Here is a 24,040-nt window from a genome sequence, read left to right on the forward strand (position 1 = left end):
CTAATTTTCCAGTTGTGGTTATCATAGATTCTAAGTAATATACTCAATAAACTAAGATATTTCACAAATATTTTATCATGAGTTGCACCACAAAAATCTCAGGGTAGAAATGACCTCCATTTTACAGAGTGAAAAAACGGAGACTCAGAAAAAAATCGACTTACCCATAGTCTCAAATTTTAAATGTTACAGAACTGGGATTGTAACTTAAGTGCTCAGACTCACTCTTACACCAGACTTCAAGTATTTGGATTTTTAATTGTTAGTTTGTTTTTCTATACTCAATAATGAGAAATTTGGCTAACTGGCATTCCATGACTGTTTTAAAGCTTTACATAAAGCTTCTGTCTAGGGCTTCCTGGTGGCGCAGTGGTTGAGAGTCGCCTGTCAATGCAGGGGACAAGGGATCGTGCCCCGGTCCTGAAGGTCCCACGTGCCGCGGAGCGGCTGGGGCCCGTGAGCCATGGCTGCTGAGCCTGTGCGTCCAGAGCCTGTGCTCCACGACGGGAGAGGCCACAACAGTGAGAGACCCGCGTACCGCAAAAAAACAAACAAACAAAAAAAACCAGCTTCTGTCTAAACTCGTTCACACATATTAAAAAAAAAATTATTTACAGTATCCTAAAACGTGTAAAGATACCTATGGCAATATTCAAGTACCATGAAGTACCAGGGCAATGGAAAGCGAAATTTATGGCATTCCTGACCTTTGCCAAGTCCATGTGAAAGTCTCTTTCAATGAGAAGTGTAAACTAAAATATTTAATATGGGGTATATTGGGGGAATCACTATTGAGATATCAGGATACATCAATTACTGAGAAATTCTAAATAAACAAATTTCAAAATTAAACAAAAACAGAATTGCAACTAATGTTGATGGTACCTATAACTCCTATGCTTTTTCATTAATGGCTATATTTAGTTTATTATTTCACTCTTTCTATTTGTACTCTAATCTTTTAAACAGTTCTTCCCTTTGCTTGGGCACACAGCTAAGGCAATTTATTTATAAGTCAGATCAATATGTGCAGTCACACGCAATAAAGCTAGCTTAAAATATCCTTTTTAATCCCTCTGAAGTAAAGTGACTTTAGTGAAGTTTTCATTATCTGTGGAAACATCATTTAAGCCAAAACTACACTATTTTCCAGCTGAATCACTCTAAATTTGAAAACTTTTAGGTTGGCAAGTTTCATACCTGTCAGAAGCTAAGATCATTAATATTAGTCTTAATGGATGGCTTAGCCTGTCCATCTGAATAGTCCACTAGCCAGTGTAATGACCCAAACATTGGTTTCCCATCCACTTGGATTTCCTTGTATAGACCACTTTAGTGGCCACCCTATTCCTAATTATAAAATGTACCATCATTTTCTCTCCCTTTAGTAAGTTTAACTTAAATATACTTCCTCGCTTTACTTTTAGTCTTTTCCCCATGGATTTCGTTCATCGCTATTTTAATTTGAATGTCTCTCTCCTCCCCTCAACCCTCTCACTGCCCCAATTCTATGATTCCTGAAGTCTTCAGCAGTTAATACACTTTTTCTAGGATAAGTAGAGCGCTTTTGCTTTTTACTTTTTCTCCTTTCCTATTCCCTTCCTGTAAATCCCATAGGGTGAGAGCCATTCCATCCCAGCAGGTAAAATAGAAGTCTTCAGCTGTCCTGCAAATGATCATTAAGAAAAACAGGGTAGAGTGGTAGAAGGACCATGGGATTTAGAGACAGAAAAGCTTTTGGTAATCATTTCCCCTTTCCAAGATTTTCTTAAACTGAGGATATTAATACCTCCCTCAAAGGGTTGTTGTAAGCCCCGAATGACAATAGGTAGAGCTTCAATACATAAATGCTGAGTCCTCTCCCCATTCCCTTTCGAGGGTACATCGTTGGAGTTGAGTTTAATAGGCTCTGGGTCACAAATGTTCTGGGCAGTAACTTCCTCCTTTCTGTTTTCTCCAGACATTACTGGCTATAGAATTACCACCACCCCTACAAATGGCCAGCAGGGCTATTCTTTGGAAGAAGTGGTCCATGCCGATCAGAGTTCCTGCACTTTTGAAAACCTGAGTCCTGGCCTGGAGTACAATGTCAGTGTTTACACTGTCAAAGATGACAAGGAAAGTGTCCCTATCTCTGATACCATCATGCCAGGTAATGGAAAAATAAGCTATTATCCTCAGAGTGGCAGTTTCAGTAAGAGTGGGGATTGGCATCTTAATCCTCAGTTGGTTGAATGTGTCAAATATGTTTGGGATTTAATTCTGACCTCCGAACCACACTCTCTAGAACCATGAAGTCAAGGCAACTATTTGGACAAATGCTTGCTGTTAACACTGCTTGACTCTCTGCTTCACTGGGATGCTCTTTGCCTCGATGGGTATGCAATGGAGTGGCAACCATGGCATTAACTCTGTACTGTCCGCTCACGTGGAACTATTACTAAAATGATGTCATGTGTCTGTACTCAGTACTGACAGGCGAAAAGTAATATGGTAAATGCATCCCGTCCGTACATTTGTGCCTGATCTTACAGCCTCCGTATGTGAGCACTGAAATAGCTCTTGGTTGACACATTCATTTCTTCATTGTGCCGTTTCAAATTATTTTTTTAAAATTGAAAAAAAAAAAGGCCACACCTTTAGGGTGTTCTTTCTTGTGGATTGAATGACAACATTGAAAAGACCTATTTAGGGATAGGTTTGTTGTTTGTCCAAAATTGAATCGTGACAGATGAAAGCATTGGACAGATTGTGTTCTTTGCATTATTTGGTGGAATGCTTTTACTAATGCTTCTTAAATAATTTTGATTATGAAATGAATAAAATATTAACAGTAGCCTTGGACTCAGGCCTGTCTTTCCCCTGAATGTGCTTTGGAGTGGCACGTTTTATACCATACATTCATAATGCATTAGCATTATGACCGTGATGTTGTCATGAGTTTTTCTACTGGGAAAAAAAAGAAAAACTCATCAATCAATTTTTTTTAACCCTCTTCATGAAAGTTTTATTTTCCTACTAAAATAGTTTTGGATTTTTTTTAAACTTTGCTGATACTTACTACAGGTATTACGTCTAGGTTCTAAGAATGGTTTCGACATCCTAAACAGGACTATAATTTTTAGAACCTGAGAGATTTAAATTTTACTGTTTGGGGGATTTTCAAAAAACAAACAAAAATCCCTGAAGTAATATTGTAACCTGTTTTATTCTCCCAGGGAAACGATTCATGGTGCTTAAAAAGTCTTTTCAGATAATATGGAGCAGACTGCATATTACCATCATTGCTTTAACACTATCAGTTTTACCACTAGTAACCTGATGTACACTGCTTTATTTTTTCCTCTTTTTTGCCTCTGTTTTCCTTTGCCCTCCTTTGCTTTGTAACTCAATAGAGGTGCCCCAGCTCACTGACCTAAGCTTTGTTGATATAACCGATTCAAGCATCGGCCTGAGGTGGACCCCGCTAAACTCTTCCACCATTATTGGGTACCGCATCACAGTAGTTGCAGCAGGAGAAGGTATCCCTATTTTTGAAGATTTTGTGGACTCCTCAGTAGGATACTACACAGTTACAGGGCTGGAGCCTGGCATTGACTATGACATCAGCGTTATCACTCTCATTAATGGCGGAGAGAGTGCCCCTACTACACTGACACAACAAACCGGTGAATTTTGAAAACTTCTGTTTTTGAGACATGGATGGTGTTGCATGCTGCCACCAGACACTCTGGTTAAATGTGGATGTTTCAAGGGAAAAGCCAGCAATTTGCCAAAGAGTAAGAGAGGGTGGATCGATTGGTAAGGAGTGGAATGCATATGCCAAACTTATTGGATGAAGATATATACAATAGTCTTAAGTACATTTTCATTTAAACCGTGAAGATGTGTAAAGCCAGAGATAGATATCTGCTCTATCAAATACAAAATGGAAAAAGTTAATTGAATTTGCCGACCTAGAATTATTTTTTAAAAATCTAACATTAATACCAAATTGTATCATGAGCACCATTTAATAAGAAGAAATGTACTTCCAAAATGTAACATTAGACCCTTCTTTCTATTATTTGATAAACTCTACCATGTTCCTTCTTTATGACTGTCTAAAAAACGATTGAAATTTAGGGTAGAGTGGAAGGAGGTTTTTTTTGCGGTAGGAGAAAAAGAGACTTTGGAACATTCTAGATTTCATTGCCATGGTGAGGTAAAGAAACTCCTCTTTAACCACAGTCTGGGGACCAGCATGCAACATTATAAAGGTTCTCTGCCCTGCATGGTAAGAAACATGCTGAGAACCAATTTGCATGAACCCCTTTCACTTGTAAGTAGAATTCACTGAATGGAATTGTAGCTATGGCAGTAGCTGTAGTCATTCCTGTCAGAGGGAAATTTAAGACCCTCTTGTGTTTTTGTCTGTGTGCATGTGTATCTTTGGAACGTATTGCTATGTTTCTCTTTGCTGTGTAGCAAGCTAAGCCTCTTCAGCCTGGGATTAAATAATCATCAGTTGTATTAATCATGTACATGGATTTTATGTATTTGAAAGTGAATTGAATTGACCCTTTAAAATATATTGATGGCAGAAAGGTTAAAGGGGCCTAACAGTACTGGGTGTAGTGTTTTATTTTTAACGGTAGTTCACTATGATTTAGATTAGACTATTTGCATGATGATGACTCGTTTCCTTTATGCATGAAATACTGGTTTTACCTTTCCAGCTATTCTTGTCAGCTTTAATTTTTAAGTGACATTAACTTAGTCTTCCTTCTTATTTGAAACCAGCTGTCCCTCCTCCCACTGACCTGCGATTTACCAATGTTGGTCCCGACACGATGCGTGTCACCTGGGCCCCACCTCCATCCATTGAATTGACCAACTTACTGGTGCGCTACTCGCCTGTGAAAAATGAGGAGGATGTTGCAGAATTGTCAGTTTCTCCTTCAGACAATGCAGTGTTCTTAACAAGTAAGCGGTCAAGTATATTTGTTCAATAAATACTAAGCTAGCACATAAGGAGGAGATTCTGTGTCCTCAGGTAGGAGCGAGAAAGATTAAGACAGCTACAACAGAACTACAGGCTAGACTCCAAATCTAACGTGCAGCTCTATAAATTTTGAAAGATGTCATGTTTGTTGTTATTTTAATATATCTTTGATATCTACAACTTTTTAAAAATCAGAGTGGAAAAACCCCAACAGTGAAGTTCAAAGACTTCAAACAAGTTCTGCTTCCAAATAAGCACATAAAAATAAATGTGGGCCCAGAGAAATTATATGACTAAATCTTAGTGTTTAACGAGACAAAAAATGAGGATTGAAACTAGTGTCACGGTATCTGTCTTATTCTCATTTAAGTGTCAGCAGGTAATCTATTTGGCATTTGAAGACTTAGAAACAGTGACTGGTCACTCAGGGTACATCTGGATTCTAATTTGAAGAAAGAGCCAGAAGTGTAATTTGTACTTCAAAAAGAATCTGTTAGTAGGATTTCTCTGAAGCCTGAGGACTTAGAAAATAACTGAAACTAAAATAAACAACAACAATTTATGGAAATTGTTTCTAGTTTCTACCCTTTGAAATTGGTATTTTTTATTAAAGAAAATAAAAGGAGGCTGCAACATGGTGCTGTTTCACATGTTGCTTCTCATTATTTTCACTGTAATAGTAAAATACACACATAAGAACAAAAAGCAAAAGCTTCTACATAAGGGAAAAACAGTTCACATTTAGGTACATTAGCAGATGATGGTCTGAAAACATCCTCTATCTTTCAAACGTATTTTAGAGAGTGAAATACAAAGAAAGGCAGCTCAGCACGACCATAGTCTTGGTTTCCAATTCTGTGGCTGAGGGCGAGAAATCCTCATGTCTGCCTCTCAGTGGGGCTATGATTCTGTTCTGGAGCATTCTGGAATCAGTAGTTACAGCATTACCCAATACACAAGGCTCTGCTTCGGGACCTCTGTCTGCCCCACCTTAGCCATAGACCTGTCACATGTTATTCATATGCTCTAAGATCTTATTCTAGATTCTATTCTAGATCTCAAGGTAGCCATTTCCCCCCCCCTCCTCCAGAGAAGCCATTATTATCTTGTTTTACAGATGAAGCAACTGAGGTCTCCAGTGGCTAAGTAAATTGTCCCTGGCCAAGCAGGAAGGAGGAAAGGGGAGTCCAAGCATCCCATCTCCTAGTCTGGTGCTTCAGGGGCCCCTGCAGAAGGGGAGGTGGTGTAGAGGGGAATGGGGGTCTTTTGAGTAGGAGTTCCATGGTTAGAAACCTTACTCTGTACCTTTTCTGGTACCTCAGAATGAGAGAAGAGGAGACTCAGGAATATATATATTCAACTCTTAAGTATTCTGTTCTTACCTTAATAGGACAGAACCCATCACTCCCGATCAGTATGACCCTTTTTCAGTAAGGGGTAATTGTTAAGACCACTGGTCTTGGCTTAGGGCTCAACTCCTGTGTGATCTTGGGCAAATATATCGAAAAAATAACTTCTCTGTGCCTTAGTTTTGTCATTAGGAACTGGGGATAATTGTAAACCGAACTTGTGGAGGTAATAGATATGTTCATTATCTTGAATGTGGTGATGGTTTCACAAGCGTATACATTTGTCAAAATCTGTCAAATTAGACACTGTAAATATTTTCAGTTTATTGTTTGGCAATAAAGCAGCTTTAAAAAGTAGCAAACTAAAAAAGAAAAAAAAAAAAGGTAGCAAACTACCTGCTAGGGTGATTGTGAGAGGTAAATGATATTCACAGTGCCACAGTCATTATCACATGCCCTCAACAGACGTGCCGTTAAGTGAATGATAGAAATATTACTGTGCTGCATGCAGCAACTCCATCTTATTTCGGATGCAGCTGAGTCATACCCACACAGGTGGAGCTGGGGGCAGGGCTTAGAGATGCTACAGGGCAAGGTGACCCTTCCTCATCACCTACTGACAGCCCCTCTGCAGGCAGCAACACTCACTTAGGTGTAAATAGGCTCTAAGACAGGACTCTTGGATATTTTATCCGTTGAAATAGTCCTAAGGGTGCTTTCGTTTTTCATTCTTTCAAGCACATTTTAAAAATAATTCCAACTTGCCTCTTCAGATCTCCTGCCTGGAACAGAGTATTTAGTCAGCGTCTCCAGTGTTTACGAGCAGCATGAGAGCGTACCTCTTAGAGGAAGACAGAAAACTGGTGAGTCACGTGGGCAACATGCTTATTGAGTAGCTTTCACCTACCGATTTTAAAGAGCAAAATTCCGTGCTACTTCTGAAAATACATCTCCATTTTTGTGGGAGTGCTTTTCACCTCGTCATCACCTTTGACCACTGGTCTTAAAAATTACGACATCTTATGGGAATGTAGTTGGTGCAGCCACTGTGGAAAACAGTATGGAGGTTGCTCAGAAAACTAACAATAGAATTACCATATGATCCAGAAATCCCACTCCTGGGCATATATCCAGTCAAAACTATAATTCAAAAAGATACGAGCACTCCTATGCTCATAGCAGCACTGTTCACAATATCCAAGACATGGAAACAACCTAAAAGTGCATCAGCAGATGAATGGATAAAGAAGATGTGGCGTGTGTGTGTGTGTGTGTGTGTGTGTGTGTGTGTGTGTGTGTGTATATATATATATATATATATATATATATACACACACACTGGACACTACTCAGCCATAAAAAAGAACAAAATAATGCCATTTGCAGCAACATGGATGGACCTAGAGATTATCATACTAAGTGAAGTAACTCAGAAAAAGAAAGACAAATACCATATGATATTACATATGTGGAATCTAAAATATGACACATGAACATATCTACGAAACAAAAACAGACTTAACAGACATAGAGAACAGATTTGTGGTTGCCATGGGGGAGGAGGGTGGGGAGGAAAGGACTGGGAGTTTGGGATTAGCAGATGCAAACTATTACATATAGGATGGATGAACAACAAGGTCCTACTGTATAGCACAGGGAATATTCAATAACCTATGAAAAACCATAATGGAAAAGAATATAAAAAAAGAGAATGTATGTATATGTATAACTGAGTCACTTTGCTGTACAGCAGAAATTAAGATAACACTGTAAAAAAAAAAAAAAAAAAAAAAAAGATAACACTGTAAATCAACTATGCTTCAATTAAAAAAGTATTGATAGATTAAAAGAAATTAAGACACCTTATTCAACTATTACACTGACTTCCAATCACTAAGATTATACTCTCTGCTTCCAGGGAGGACTGAAATTAGTCCAGAAACTTTGTTGTCTATCTTTTTAAAAAAATCTCCCAAGAATAATATCTCATAATCTCTATTATTGAGAGGTGGTGAAATCCCTTCTCATTAGGCAGATCTGTCTAATGGCTGACCCAACACTGTCATTGTCATCTAAGTATTTTCCCTCTTTACTAAGTCAACGAGTTTATCTCTTTTTTCTACTTGATGAAATATTCATTTACTGTAAAAAGAAGGTGAATAGAATCCCATAATATTATGTCCCTTCTTAAATATGAGTGCTTCTATTAATTTTTTCCTTTCAAAAAAGTGTAATTTAATATAGCCATTTATTTATTTCTTATAGTCCACTTGCTTCCAAAAAGAAGCTGTGGTATCTCAATTTGGTTTGAGTATATTATTGAATAGAGTAAGTAAATGTTATAACAAAAATGAAAATTGCTGGAAGTCCCAGAGCGGTTAAGTGATTTGAATTGAGATCAACTCTAAATTTTTGTTAATTTTTCTGCAATGCACTAAAAATTCTCAATTCATGAGGAATTACTTGCATTGTAATTTGTCCAGGATGACGTCTTATTTTCATTTTAGAAAGTTTTTTGTTTGGCATTCTTACCACCCTGTTGACATAGCAGTTCCCTCTTGAGTGTAGAAAGCTTCTTTAAGAGCCAAACACTTAACCTGAGAGTGGGCAGATCTTGCCTTACTTTGAGAGGTACACTTATAAGGTAGAAATAGAATACTTGGACACTGAAGCCTTTGAAAATATCATTTCCCAGAATATCTCACACACCTGTCTTCAAATGTGATGCGGAAATCACTTGGATTACTTAGCAAAAGAAAAAAGAAAAGAATGATTTTGGACATTTTGAACAGCGTCAGTTTATGATTTTGAAATTTATCTGTGGCTTAGAATCAGTGTATCATAACCTGAGGTTCATGGCAATTCACTGTGTTAGTGGAAAAGGATGGAAACACTGGATGGATGTTACTTTTCCTTACATTCTTCCTCACTTCCTAAGTTGGTGGTGTCTTTTTTTTCCTTTTTATCTCTTCCTCCCCTGGGTGGCAAAAACAGGTCTCGATTCCCCAACTGGCATTGACTTTTCTGATATCACTGCCAACTCTTTCACTGTCCATTGGATTGCTCCTCGAGCTACCATCACCGGCTACAAGATCCGCCATCATCCTGAGCACATGAATGGAAGACCTCGGGAGGATCGAGTGCCCCCCTCTCGGAATTCCATCACACTCACCAATCTCAATCCGGGCACAGATTATGTGGTCAGCATTGTCGCTCTTAATGGCAAAGAGGAAAGTCCTTCCTTGGTTGGCCAGCAAACAACAGGTAACTTGTTTTCTGGTCTGCAAAGAAACTCAGAGGACTTTCCTATGCAGGTGATAGCTTCTCTGACATAGCTTTGTGTTGTCTGAGTCATCATCTCTCTCTCTTTTTTTAAAAAAATATTTATTTATTTATTTTGACTGTGCTGGGTCTTAGCTGTGGCACATGGGATCTTCATTGCGGCATGTGGGATCTTTTAGTTGCGGCATGCAGACTCAGTTGCGGCATGCATGCAGGATCTAGTTCCCCTACCAGGGGTCGAAGCCGGGTCCCCCGCATGGGGAGTGCAGTCTTACCCACTGGACCACAAGGGAAGTCCCTGAGTCATCGTCTCTTAAAAAAATAGATCATGGTTATGAGAATATATTAAAGAAGATAATTTCTTTATCTCAAGAAATTTCCCACCGGAGTTAGATACTTACGCATTTCTAAGAACTGAAGTTTTATTCAAAATGTAGAAAACACTCTGTTTCAAAGTTCTCTTAAAAATTATTTTAATATAATCATGTACTTGTTCTTATAAGATAGATGCTTAAGTACTTAGGGGAGAAGTATCATCATATCTGTACTTTAGTCTCAAATGGATTAACAGAAAAATAGAGAGAGACAAGGAAATGTGGCAACTTCCCTAAGGGAAGGGAGTATGGGTGTCCATTATATAATTTTTATCACTTTTACGTGGTTTTAAAATTCTTTAAAATAAGAAGTTGAGGGGAAAACTCTCCAATACACTTGAACTAATCATCTCACCACGATTTGAATTGTTTCCTTCACCCCTTACTTGCATTGTTCATAATTTTTAATTTTGCTGATTTTGAGTAGTACTTACATTATTATATGAAGGAATCCTAAAGGCAGTGACCCGGAAAATGAGCAAAAGGTGGATCTGGGCATCCTTTGAAAGTTACGGATGTGAAAACTTTCCCATGTTTTTCTAGTTTCTGATGTTCCAAGGGACCTGGAAGTCATCGCTGCAACCCCCACTAGCCTGTTGATCAGCTGGGATGCTCCGGCCGTTACAGTGAGATATTACAGGATCACCTATGGAGAAACAGGTGCATTAGTGAAGTGCTACTTCACAGTCTGATTGAGTATTCTGTCATGGGTAACACGAAAGCCCAGCAATGGATACATAATTAAAGAAGCTTTGACAAGCCCATTCGCTGGAGCCTTGACTTCTTTCTAAGAGTATGTGGGAAATATGTATGACATAACTGGTGGCAAAATCAAGATAAAAAGTTGTTTGTATAATACTAGAGGGGAACAACAGAGCTGAGGAAGAAGGATTTTAAATTCACAAGTGTATTATCAGTGGTGAAATAATAAGTGATTTGTATTTATCTTCCTTTTCCTTTCCTATATTTTCAAAATTTTATTTAACATGAATGTATTCCATTAAGATTTTGAAAAAAGACCACAATATATGCAACCTTGGGTTGAGGACTACCTTCTCTCCCTTTCTAATTTTAATCTACCACATGTTAAAGCTGGAATGTTAAAATAGCATGAACTGCAATTTTCTCTCAATTTTTACACACTCATCAAGGCTTACTACCTGCATAAATAAATTGACCTTTCTGTTCAGGCCCTATTTAATGGCACTTTTTTAAAGGGAATAAGCAAATATGTAACTTACAAGCTGCTCTCAATACGTTAATTCAGTTACTCAGCAATCCCTAAGTGTCTCTCAGCCCCTCACACTGTAAATTCATCCCTTTTCAAACAGGAGGAAGTAGCCCTGTCCAGGAGTTCACTGTGCCTGGGAGCAAGTCTACAGCTACCATCAGTGGTCTTAAACCTGGAGCAGACTACACCATCACCGTTTATGCTGTCACTGGCCGTGGGGACAGCCCGGCAAGCAGCAAGCCCATTTCCATTGATTACCGAACAGGTACTGACTCGTCTTCTGGGATGACACAGGCTCATTTACTCAGATAGCTTTTACTATGTTCTCCCAAAGTATTTTCTTCATTGTGGAATTGATTTTCTTTTTTAATAAGATGAAGCAACAGCTACAGAGTTTTGAACCAGATATACAAGGAAGCACCCCAAGGGCAAGGATTTTTGTCTGTTTTGTTGATGGATGTATTCCATGAGCCTATAATAGAGACAGGGACAGAGGATGTTGAGTAAATATTTGTTAATGAATGAAGAGATGAGCTAATAAGGTAAGGAGGCAAACATCTACAGGAAATGTAGTTTCTTTGTGAATGAAGCAGCCATCTTGAAAATAGGCAGTAGTATCAAGATGCAGGTACCACCTCCCGAAATTCTCTGTGTTTCTGCAAAAGAAACACCTGGGGGTCATTAAAATAGTAGTAAGAGATTATTCTATCTGTATCAGAACTGGAGATGAGGACTTGTCTAGTCTTGTCCCCATGGACGGGGGCTTCATTGGTTTCTCCTGGTTTTTATTTGTAGAAATTGACAAACCATCCCAGATGCAAGTGACTGATGTCCAGGACAACAGCATTAGTGTCAGGTGGCTGCCTTCAAGTTCCCCCGTTACCGGTTACAGAGTGACCACTACTCCTAAAAATGGCCCAGGACCATCGAAAACAATGACTGCAGGTCCAGGTAAGAATAGCCAGCACCTCACATACATCAGGATAAACAGAGTAGGACCGCACAATATGCTTTTTTAAATAAATGACTACCTGGCTCTGAGTACTATACAGTTTCGTATCACGTGTCAGAGTTTCCCCATTTGTGAATTCGGGGCTCAAGGCTGTTAACAGCTCCCTCCACGGTAGAATTTTTAGGATGAGTGCATTTCTGTTTTTACATGTGTAGCAGTGTTTGATGGTGTGGACATCTTGAATTAGTAGGTTCATCTTTGTGGTTTTGTTTATCATGCACACTAAGAAGACAGAGATGGGCCTAACTGACTTTTAAAGATTCTTTTAGCTCTTGGTTTTGTTTTCATATAAAGTAATTGTGAAATTAGGATTCTAAGGCAATATTTTAAAGTCCAGTTAATTTTCGTTTTCTCAAGAGCAGCATCATTCATTGTTGGTGGCATCACATTCAATTTTAGAGCTTATCCTTTAGTGTGGCTTCACTCCAATATGGTAATTTGTATTAGCAATGAACGTGTCTGTCCAAGAGGAAATCCATGTGTGACTCCTCCATATTTTCATGCTAATTCTGCAAATGAAAATTCCAGGCCACCGCGCATTTACTACCGAACTCTGAAAGTCACTTGGTTGTCATAGTGAATGACATAGATGCTGCCTTTTCTTTTCACTCCCTTTGCAGATCAAACAGAAATGACAATTGAAGGCTTGCAGCCCACAGTGGAGTACGTGGTTAGTGTCTACGCTCAGAATCGAAATGGAGAGAGTCAGCCTCTGGTTCAGACAGCAGTAACCAGTATGTAACCAGTGCCTGTTTTCCATGTTCAAAGTCAAATTTTGTGCTTAGGTGTCTGGATACCTAGTTTGTATCTTGAGCTGAGCTCTTTGCAAACATTTTTCCTTCTCAGTGCCAAGGAATGAACATATAGGGAGAGAAGTTGTGGAACTACCATAGTTAGTTGCTGTGCTTTGAATTTCTCCTGCTCAAATCGCCTCAGCAAAATCTTATTAGCCTATAGCAAATCTACAAAATATTTTGCTAGCACCTTCTTTTCTACAACTGGATGGTAAAGTTGATTGAAGTGTGCCTCATGAAACTATTATGTTTCGAGCATTTGTGGCTGCACCAGACTGTGGCTGGACCAACGTTTAATGTAAATATTATATTTATATTAAATATACATACATTACAATATTCAATGGGGAGGGAGGGGGAGAGTTAAAGAAAGAATATAACAATCTGAATCTAACATTGAAAATCAACTTTGCCATTTCCAAGGTATAAAAAATCCAGGTCTGTGAGACTAACATCACATTGCAAAAACAAATCTTGGTAGAATATCTTAAAATGAATATAAATAAATCCTCATCTGGGGACATTTTGCAGGGTATCTCCGCATCTCATGTACACCTATGTTTTAATAAGTGATGCGACATTAAATATTTTCTGAACCAAAAAACCTTAAGCAAGGATCAAGTAATTTTCCATTTAATAGTGGGTTAATTGGAATTTAATTCATCAAAGAAAAATGGTATCTGCAGAACTGCTTTGCATGTTATAAAAATGCTTATTTCGCAACTTGCTTTTCACATAACCTCTTACCATTAATTTGCCTAACAGACATTGATCGCCCTAAAGGACTGGCATTCACTGATGTGGATGTCGATTCCATCAAAATTGCTTGGGAAAGCCCACAGGGGCAAGTTTCCAGGTACAGGGTGACCTACTCGAGCCCTGAGGATGGAATCCATGAGCTATTCCCTGCACCTGATGGTGAAGAAGAGACTGCAGAGCTGCAAGGCCTCAGGCCGGGTTCTGAGTACACAGTCAGTGTGGTTGCCTTGCACGATGATATGGAGAGCCAGCCCCTGATTGGAACCCAGTCCACAGGTATATCGTTAATTGCACTGCTGGGTGCTCATGGGAGCAGCGGCTTTATGCCCTGCTGAATGCATTCTACTTTATCAGGCTATCGATTCCCGTGCAAGTGGGTACCCCCAAAATCCACCTATTAGGAAAGACCCTCTTTAAAGAAGAATAGTAAGAAGCAATAAAATGTAGGTGACGTTTACATAAAGTCTAATGAAAGGAAATTTTGGAGTAGCTTGGTTTACAAACAAGGTTATAAAGCGAGACATTTGAAGAGAACATGAAAATTGTGGATTATTTCCTAAGCCTTGACTCTCTGTGGTTACTTATGCTCATTGTATATAAAGGAAAGAAATTTGGCATCCTAAGGAACCCAAACTGAGCCATTTCATAGCAGCAGGATTCTGAGAACACGTGGGTAAGACCTTCCTTCTCTGGTTAGAGATAATGTGCTAGGTGTATAATTTGCTAAAAGGATTGAGAATCAGACACATAGGAAACAGTTGATAGGGCAAATGCTTTCCACCTTCTTTAAACTCTCATGCTTTATTTCTAAAGCAGAGTGGAATGCTAAAGATGTCTCCTCGTGACAGCATAAACCCTGGAGGTGACAATCTATATTATTGCTCTTTGCTTCTCTTTTCTGCTTCTGTTGTGAGCCAATTTTCTTCTGCTGCTGCACCACAGAGAATACTTCAAATTTAGCAGTGATATCCTCCATGAGGTCCAAACAAAGAGAATAAAATCATAATTCTGTCTTTGGAGGGATGAAATACTCTGTGAGATGGTTTTCCATACAAAGATAATTTCTGTCAGAAAGGGGCTACTGCTCATCTTTCCATAGAAATGGAAAGATCAATCCTAGTGGCCAATAAGCCAATTTGACTTTAATTTATTAAGGGAAAGCAAAAAAACCAACTGCTAAAACCTTAAGTCTCAGAGTTTTGGCATTTACCCAAGTGCTTCCAGTGATTCTGAGCACTGCTGGATAAAAAACACATATTTTTCAGCAAACGTTTTCTTCATTTTGCACCCCCTTTTGTCCTTTCTTGTACTGAATCTTTGCTTGACTAGGGTACCCACCCAACCAAACAAGTACAACCTATCTACTTCTCGGAAGTCACTTTATTTTCCCCCTTTCCCCATTTACTGTAAAATAACCTCTAACCAATGACCATCCTGACAGCCATTCCTGCACCAACCAACCTGAAGTTCACTCAGGTTTCACCAACCAGCCTGGCCGCCCAGTGGACGGCACCCAATGTTCAGCTCACTGGATATCGAGTGCGAGTGACCCCTAAGGAGAAGACCGGACCAATGAAGGAAATCAACCTTGCTCCCGATAGCTCATCTGTGGTTGTATCAGGACTCATGGTAAGAAGTGTCCTTTTTCTCATTGGACTAAAGAAGTAGGTCATTTCTTACACAGTTGAAGGTGGTGGAAATATAATATAATAAATCTGTGTTCTTTGCCTCTGCCGTCAAATTAAATTTATCATAATTTTGTATCAAGTAGAATTACTTTGTGTTGACCTAAGCTATCAGGGACAGAATTTTATGAGCAGCATTGGATGTTGCATAGCTCTTTAAGTGTATTCTGTTTATTTTAAAATGTTGTATTGTGTGTGAAGGGGGGGCAATTTATATATCCATAGGCTGAATGCATAAATCTACTTTAGTTATGCTTTTTCTCAGCCCTGTTACCTTTGCAAGGAATATTCTCCAGTTTTTACCAACCCAGCCTGATACTACCTTCCTTAAGTCATTTTTAATCCTTCTAGATGTGCATACAGAAAGCTAGCCAGGAACCTAGGAAATTGTTCTCCTTCTTAACATAAGGCCAATTCCAGGAGAAACTACAGAAAGAGGGTTCAGAGATAGACTATTCTCTTTGCCTCTCTATGATCAGAAAAATTCATGATTTGCACCTGTCAGATCATCAAAGAGAAAAACAGGTTAATACCATTTTCCTCATTTTGTATCAGCTTAGCATAAATATGTAAGTTATGGCTTACTTGGGCTCAACCCCAGGTGCATTTTTTAATTCATGTAATTAAATATCTTGTCAGTGTAGGAAGGAAATTAATATAGGAACTTACAGTTCTGCGGGTTTTGCTAGCTTACTTTTTCTTTTCTAACCATTGCATTTTTTCTAACGCTGGAGTGAAAATTCCTGGGCTTCGGAAGATCACATTGCTAAAGCTCACTGCGCCCTTCTTTCTAGGTGGCCACTAAATACGAAGTGAGTGTCTATGCTCTAAAGGACACTTTGACAAGCAGACCAGCTCAGGGAGTCGTCACGACTCTGGAGAGTGAGTAATCAAACTTTTTAGTGTCAAAAAACGTTCTGGATAAACAAAAATTAAAGAATGGCAAATGCTTTCTAGATCACTAAGTGAACAATGGAATGATTCCCAGTTTGGAAATAGATTTGCTTTCCCAGTTACTACTGTTGCCTCCTGTGCCTCTCCAGAAAGTGGTCTACTGGCGCGTACGTGCAATCACTTCATGATGTGCTAGAGTCGGTGCAGTAAACTAAGACTAACACCAAGTTATGTTCTACTGGTTAGAATTTGTTTTCATAGAGTTAAGTTTGAGGAGGACGCGTTGGCTTCTGTTGTATCTGACAGTGCAGTAAGGGTTGGACAGTACTGGGCCCGGGTTCTAGTTTCCTGCCATAACAATAACCCACAGTTATTCTTTCTCAGAAATCACGTAAAGTGTCAAAGTCTTCTCATCTATGAAATAGGGATGGCGTTGCACCTGTTGAGAAAAAAATATGAATCTATATAAGAATGAGAAAATACTAGCAATACATCATTATATATATACCTTCCTTATATTATTACACATATTTTAAATTATAATAACAATAATTTTAACACTCACTGAGGTATTTGTAGATATAGAAAGCCAGCCTTGGGAACCACTGACAGTACTTGTAAGGCTTTTCAGTTCTTAAAAAAAATAGTACACGAGGTGAATATTTTCATGTTTCCTAATTACTGTCTGCTTTTTCTCTCGACGCCACAGGAGAAAATCTATACATTATTAGTCATGTGTAGAAATTGATGTATTTGTATAGAATAAGGAAACGTTTTAAAATATCGAAACCTTACCTATATGAGCCAGCCAGGCACTAATCTCTGGCTGTCATCCTGTGCAGATGTCAGCCCTCCAAGAAGGGCCCGTGTGACAGATGCTACCGAGACCACCATCACCATTAGCTGGAGAACCAAGACTGAGACGATCACCGGCTTCCAAGTCGATGCCATCCCAGCCAACGGCCAGACTCCGATTCAGAGAACCATCAAGCCAGATGTCAGAAGCTACACCATCACAGGTCCGGGAGCTCACATTTGATAACTGCCATTCACAACATAAATTAGCTTATTAGTCTTTCTACCACTTACACTGATTAAATTTATCTTCAGTGTTTTATGATAACCCAGCTCTATTTTTTACAACGTATTTTCATCCCATGATCAAAACATTTTGTCCTGTGAACGCCTGGTTTTGTCTGATGTTTGCCAGAGGAATGGCATAAGTCCCATTCATCAGAGATCTTTCATCAATGAACCCTCTCTTATGGGAAAAAATATATATATACATAATGCTTGAGAGCCAAAAGAAACTCAGTGATAGTGTCTACTTCTTAACATTCACATAGATTATAAAGCAGAATTAAATTTGAAAAAGCAAACGACACTACTTCATAGAGATCAAAGTTGTCAGATAATGTTCAATATCTGGGTCAATTTAGGTCTTTTTGAGATTGAAAATTCTGATTCCAGTTCCCAACCAGTGACCGTCTGATAAAACACAGTCAGCAGGTGCTCACCCCTATCACCAAGATAGTCACTTCTAACAGCATTTTGGGATTTTAAAATTTATTTTAGCCAGTGTCTTTTTGTGCATCTGTGCCTTTCTTTTGAGATGTCCTTCTCATGAGCAGTTAACACCCATACCATGCTCTAATTTATTGTTGAAATGTGAACCACTTCCTTGGTCTGTATAAACAGGCAATGATAGGAGGAACCATGAAAATTGCAGATGAGTTTGAAAATTTTCCTAGTAAATGAAGATCAGATAAAAATCATCTCTTCACCAATCCCAGGTTTACAACCCGGCACTGACTACAAGATCCACTTGTACACCTTGAATGACAATGCCCGGAGCTCCCCTGTGGTCATCGACGCCTCTACTGGTAACTACGCTTTCTACTGAAGAAATGCCACTGACTTATATGTTTGTGTGATCAGTCACGTGAACTTGAGCAACAAAAATGAGGCTGATACTTTTGTATTCCAGATCACAGTGAATCATTTTTACTGTTTACAGAACTCTTAGATTCTCTCAAGTCTGTTTTTAAGGGCTGGGAAAAGAATGTGGAAATAATTTTCTTGGTTATTCATTTCCTTAAAGAGATGTAACTTTGTTTTCTTTTAGCCATTGATGCACCATCCAACCTGCATTTCCTGGCCACCACACCCAACTCTCTGCTGTTATCATGGCAGCCACCTCGTGCCAGGATTACTGGTTACATCATCAAGTATGAGAAGCCCGGGTCCCCTCCCAGAGAAGTGGTCCCTCGGCCCCGCCCTGGTGTCACAGAAGCTACCATTACTGGTATTGCTGCTTCCATGCTGCCGTTTTCCTCTTTACTCTCTAGGACACACAAAGTGCTTAGCAGACTCCAACTGTGTCTTTGGTGCTGTACCATGAGAACAAGAAGCCCCATTTCTGACAACTTCAAAAAGCATTCTCTATGGAGGAGCTGTCAAGCTTGATACATCTCAGAATTCACAACAAAGCAATAATTTCAATACTGTCATAATGGCATAGCTAGAATCTTTTTATCTTCTGTATAGTTGCCGGACAGCTATCAGTTCTTCCTAGAAAAAGACATTTTTCAAAGCAAACTAGCAAATTTTGATACTGTTCTCTCACTCAGCAACCTAAAGAATGATAAGTCTGCAGGATTTGCCAGAGTGCCACCTGCGATGGCCCTCATTATCCGGTTTCACAGGATAGGTCTTGAGGCAAAGTGTTTCCCAGTCATCCATACTGGAGAGAGTGCTTGGGATGGGGAATAAGAGATCATAGGCCTCTGGTATTGTTTTTGTCCAAGAGATTGTACGGTAAACTGTGTATATAGGCTATCTAGACTTAAAAATCCTATAGAACACACAGGTACCAGAAGGAGACACTGCTTCTTTAGAAACCTTGGAGACAGGAAAATAGAATCAGATATGGAAGGTGTTGAATTGGATACTTCCTACAGGGACCACACAAAGAGTGGTCACTCTTTCCTGCAGAGCACTTTTTTGTAGTCTAACTTTTTCATTGATCCTGCCACTGAGAGCCATCTGTTTGTTAGGCCTAAGTAGATTCATGTATACAGTCTGCACTGATCTCTCCCAAGTGTGTATTTCGCTGGCAGTGTGCAACGCTGATAGATTTTCTTGAATTCAGAAGGGCAGATGAGACCCCATGTGAACCGAATACCCAGGAAAAGTAAAGTGCTTATTCAGGTGTCCGACTTGACAGGAAGATAATTAATTTGCTAAGTGGCTATTGTATACAGAGTATTTGAGTGTTTGCAGAAGCAAAACGAAGTCAGTTTTGCCTTTCAAAAGGCCAGTGGCCAGCTGGAGAGAGGAAGCTTGCTTCCCAGTAGTATCTCCTGGTGAGATCAACTTTCATTTGACTAGCTGAGCCCACAGACATAATGTGATGATCTGTCCTTCCATCAGGTCTGGAACCAGGAATCGAGTACACAATCCAAGTCATTGCCCTCAAGAACAATCAGAAGAGTGAGCCTCTGATCGGGAGGAAAAAGACAGGTAAAGAGCACCTTCCTCGGTGGTTAACAGGGAGATGGCCAAAACAAAACTAATTATGAATGATTCATTTTGCAGGGCAAAAGTGCTCCAGGTTTCGATGCATTTCTCATGAAACTTTTTTTTTCCCTCTAACAGCATAGCATGTATGCTGTGCTCTTTGATAGCAGGAATAAGCTAACCATCTGCAGAACTGTTTTATTTTTTTCCTAGCCAGTCAATATAAAAGCCTTTGATTCATCTTTAAAAACTTCAAACCGGATATTAAAATATAAAAACCAAGCTGCGATCGTTGCTGTTCTTCTATACATTCTTTTGAAGTTAAAAATGTTTTTATAAGAAGGGGGAGGGGAGGGAAAAATCTTTCTCATTTGTCTTTATTTATTATTTGGTTTCTAAAACTTCGAACTAATGTCTTACTTTTTTATCCAATTTCAGTTTAATTTGAAGAAAATGCTTTATTTATGCTGATAGGAGAATTTTAAAATAAATTTTATGTGTGTATTTTAATCTGTTCTTAGCATTTCAAACTGTGAAAAACTACTGCACCAAACCTCTGGAATTCTCATACTTCAGACGCTGATATAATTAGTCTGGATTCTAGTCCTCATAACATGATTCTCAAGTGAAACAGAGAAAAAAGGCTGCATATTTCAGTTCCGTTAGGCTTAATTTGAGCAGAGGCAGCTTCTATGGGGCTCAGCGGTTCAAAGCTTTGTGTGTATGATAAATTCATACTAACACTTTTTTCGTTCCAAACTATAAAGAAAACTTTGAGAAAAATCATAAAGATTTCTTTCTGGAAAAAAAGTGTTTTGTGACCTAAGAACTGCTAATTTTCCAGGAGCTTTGATCTGATTGAAAAATAGTCATTGTTGCCTGAACTGATAACGGCTCCCGAGGCTACTTCCGGGAGCTTAACACGCTTTGCTTTTTTTGGCTCTAACCTCTCTTGGCTAGATGAGCTTCCCCAACTGGTAACCCTTCCACACCCCAATCTTCATGGACCAGAGATCCTGGATGTTCCCTCCACAGTTCAAAAGACCCCTTTCATCACCAACCCTGGGTATGACACTGGAAACGGTATTCAGCTTCCTGGCACTTCTGGTCAGCAGCCCAGTCTTGGGCAACAAATGATCTTTGAGGAGCATGGTTTTAGGCGAACCACACCGCCCACAATGGCCAGCCCCGTAAGGCATAGGCCAAGACCGTATCCACCGAATGTAAATGAGGAGATCCAAATTGGTCCTGTCCCCAGGGGAGACGTAGACCATCATCTCTACCCTCACGTTCTGGGACTCAATCCAAATGCTTCTACAGGACAAGAAGCTCTCTCTCAGACAACAATCTCATGGACCCCATTCCAGGAAAGCTCTGAGTATATCATTTCATGTCATCCAGTTGGCATTGATGAAGAACCCTTGCAGGTAATTCATGTTTCTCTTTACTTCTGGGCAGCCTGGGAAAAAACTAAGCTAGGCTACTGAAGTGACCAGAGCTCTGATGTCCAGTGGCGTACTTCTAGAACCTCTTAGAAAGGTGGCCTGCTTAAGTCCTGATTTTCTTTTTTAATCTCAGTACGGCTGTGCTTTAGGGGATGTTCCAAAGAGTGTCATTAGCTTTCGTTTAGTAGAGAATAAAATCATTTCTATTATTATCGATCATTTGACGTTCCATGGTAATATAGACAAAGAATGATCTTAGAAAAGAGAGAGAGAGAGATTCTGCCTGAATTTGCTTTTGTCCAGGAAGGGCTAAAATGCCATCATTACGGTTTGTCCTTGAAGAATCCCATTATCTACAATATGTCAAAGGAGAAAGAATTTGGCTGAAGCTGTGCCTATAAGTGATTGATTCTCTGACTAAAACTTCTGTGCTTTAATGTGTCTTGCTGATATCAATGTTCACTGTTTTCTTATTTTTAGAAAGTGGCAGACTTTTAAAAACTGACTGCACTGTGGAGGATTTATGAGCTTAGAAACATGAGTTTGAGGATTTGGCAAAGGGTTTGAAGGACCCCATGTTGGGGTCAGATGCCACTTGTGTGGGATGAATGTGTATCCCACATAGCACAGCATCCACGTTTTATGTGAAGGGGGCAGCATGGCCACGGCTGCCAGTGGGCTTGCCCAGACTGCAACTACAGCAGGATGAAGAGGAGGCTGTCTCTAGAATTAGTGAGGGTTCCTGGTAACTGTGGAGCACGTAGGGTAGATTTTTGGCAGGAAAATCTGTCATGTAGAAACGATAGCCCCTCACTCAAGCTCCATTTCTCTCCTTCTCTGGTTGGGACCTTTACACTCTTCATCTTTGTCTCCCTTTGCTGTGTTTACACAGTAAGAGTTACTGAGAAGAGAATAGGGAAAGTCATATCAATTCCTCACTATAATGCTTTCTCCCCTACTTTGGATGTGCTAATAATTGCAGTTCCGAGTTCCTGGAACTTCTGCTAGTGCCACCTTGACGGGTCTTACCAGAGGGGCCACCTACAACATCATAGTGGAGGCAATAAAAGACCAGAAGAGGCACAAGGTTCGGGAGCAAGTAGTTACCGTGGGCAATTCTGGTATGTGAACATCGGGGTTATTTGGGCAAAAGTTCTGGACTACCCCAGAGATGCTTCTTCAAGTGACTGTTCCTTTCTTGCTGTTGTCTTTTGACTTTAGGAAATAATTCCATGAAGTAACTGAGCAACTTTAAATTCAATTATTTTCCCCTCAGAGTATCGTAGTATCTTGTAAAACACATACATAAATAGAGTCTCAAACAGTGATATGATGATAGACCTGGAAAGGACTTCAAATATTGTTTGGTCCAACACTGTGAGTCCCGGCTAGGGAGTATCTGGGTTGATATAGGACACAAGTCTCCTGATCTCTGTTCCCAGACCCTCTTCATCTTACCAGGTTGCTGTCCTCCTAAGTTTTAAGTACTGAAAGTGATTACCTGTAAAGGAAATTCCTTATCTGCCGACATCAATGCCTGCTGGGTTTTGATCCTGATGTAAAATGCTACCAACATAGCCCATTTCTGTCCAAAGAGCTCCCTTATTCCCATGTTATTTCATGATTATATAGGCCTAAAACCACAATGAGGTTAAATGGTCATTGACGCTTTGTAGCACCTGGAAAGTTCTGTTAAACCGGTAGTGTATCACCCAGCTTTTCAAACTCCAGGAAGCTGCAGAGTCACCAAGAAACATGAGATAGGGAATAATCAAAATCATGAATCTCAAATTTTCCAACTGGAGGGTTCTCCATTCCCCATCAGCAGAGAGCGCTGAGTTCTGTCTGCTTTATTGCTCGGGCCAGTTACTTAACCTCAGGCTTCTTCCTCATTCGATAGGTGACTGTGTTCTTTCACATGTATAAAAGCCCGTGAATTAAGCAGTTTATTTTTGGGGGGGGGGTGGTATTATCTTGTGCTTATTGTGTTATATATCCATGGTAATGCACACTTTTTGCTTCGTGTGGTTTTGCTAGTAGAATGCCATGTGAAAGGAATTTTCAAGAGCACAAAAGTCTTTGTGCTTTTTCCACATCATTTTTTAAAAAAAGATTCCATCTCCAGATGGAATTTGGTCAGGTGGAATTTTAACTCCTGGCTATCTTTAGGAAGGTTATTGAAACCCCTCATAGCAGTTTAAGTTCCTTCCATTTTTCTTTCCGACTCCTTATTCCCAGCAGCAATATTCTGCATTCTAGCCAGGTTCTCCCAGCTTTGAGACATTTCAGACATCTTAGTTTCAACAAAACTCTATTTTCTTCCACTGTGATGCCTTTCAAAATATTAGACACTTCAAATATCTATTGCTTTTGAGCTTTTGATTTTTGCACTGTGAAAAAAAATATACACAGTGGGATTCAAAGTCACAGAAGTTAACTTGATTTTTAGAGAATAATTTGAAGCATGCTTTGTTTGCATAGATTATTTTAAAATAAGCTTTCCCAAAACATAAAGACCAGATCTAAGCAACATGAAGAGATTCCATTACTTAATTTCTAAGCCATCGATATCCCATTGCTTTCTCTTATTTGGAACAGTTGGTTTTATTGATAGAGTAAAGCAGTCTGACCCTTATGAAAAGACTGTACAAAATCTAGGCTTTTTGCACTATTATACAAAAAAAATGCAATAAAATAAATGCGATCACATTT

General features: G+C 39.3%; 1 protein-coding gene across 7 annotated transcripts in view; it reads left to right on the forward strand.

The window, feature by feature from the left end:
• FN1 (fibronectin 1) overlaps nt 1-24,040 on the forward strand; it is a 68,925-nt gene that overhangs the window by 37,708 nt on the left and 7,177 nt on the right. The window contains exons 23-40 of one of the 7 annotated variants that reach the window (XM_060016151.2): nt 1,856-2,152; nt 3,396-3,668; nt 4,783-4,965; nt 7,107-7,196; nt 9,328-9,597; nt 10,533-10,649; nt 11,321-11,485; nt 12,016-12,171; nt 12,853-12,966; nt 13,792-14,061; nt 15,227-15,414; nt 16,265-16,352; nt 17,207-17,383; nt 18,158-18,247; nt 18,490-18,669; nt 19,797-19,886; nt 20,844-21,310; nt 22,311-22,449. In XM_060016151.2, the coding sequence (XP_059872134.1) occupies nt 1,856-2,152; nt 3,396-3,668; nt 4,783-4,965; nt 7,107-7,196; nt 9,328-9,597; nt 10,533-10,649; nt 11,321-11,485; nt 12,016-12,171; nt 12,853-12,966; nt 13,792-14,061; nt 15,227-15,414; nt 16,265-16,352; nt 17,207-17,383; nt 18,158-18,247; nt 18,490-18,669; nt 19,797-19,886; nt 20,844-21,310; nt 22,311-22,449 (3,354 nt within the window). The remainder of the gene's footprint in view (nt 1-1,855; nt 2,153-3,395; nt 3,669-4,782; nt 4,966-7,106; nt 7,197-9,327; nt 9,598-10,532; nt 10,650-11,320; nt 11,486-12,015; nt 12,172-12,852; nt 12,967-13,791; nt 14,062-15,226; nt 15,415-16,264; nt 16,353-17,206; nt 17,384-18,157; nt 18,248-18,489; nt 18,670-19,796; nt 19,887-20,843; nt 21,311-22,310; nt 22,450-24,040) is intronic. The other 6 variants (XM_060016153.2, XM_060016156.2, XM_060016154.2 and 3 more) reach the window with 6 other exon arrangements.

This window comes from Delphinus delphis, chromosome 7 (assembly GCF_949987515.2).
Source record: "Delphinus delphis chromosome 7, mDelDel1.2, whole genome shotgun sequence".
Lineage (NCBI taxonomy): Eukaryota > Metazoa > Chordata > Mammalia > Artiodactyla > Delphinidae > Delphinus > Delphinus delphis.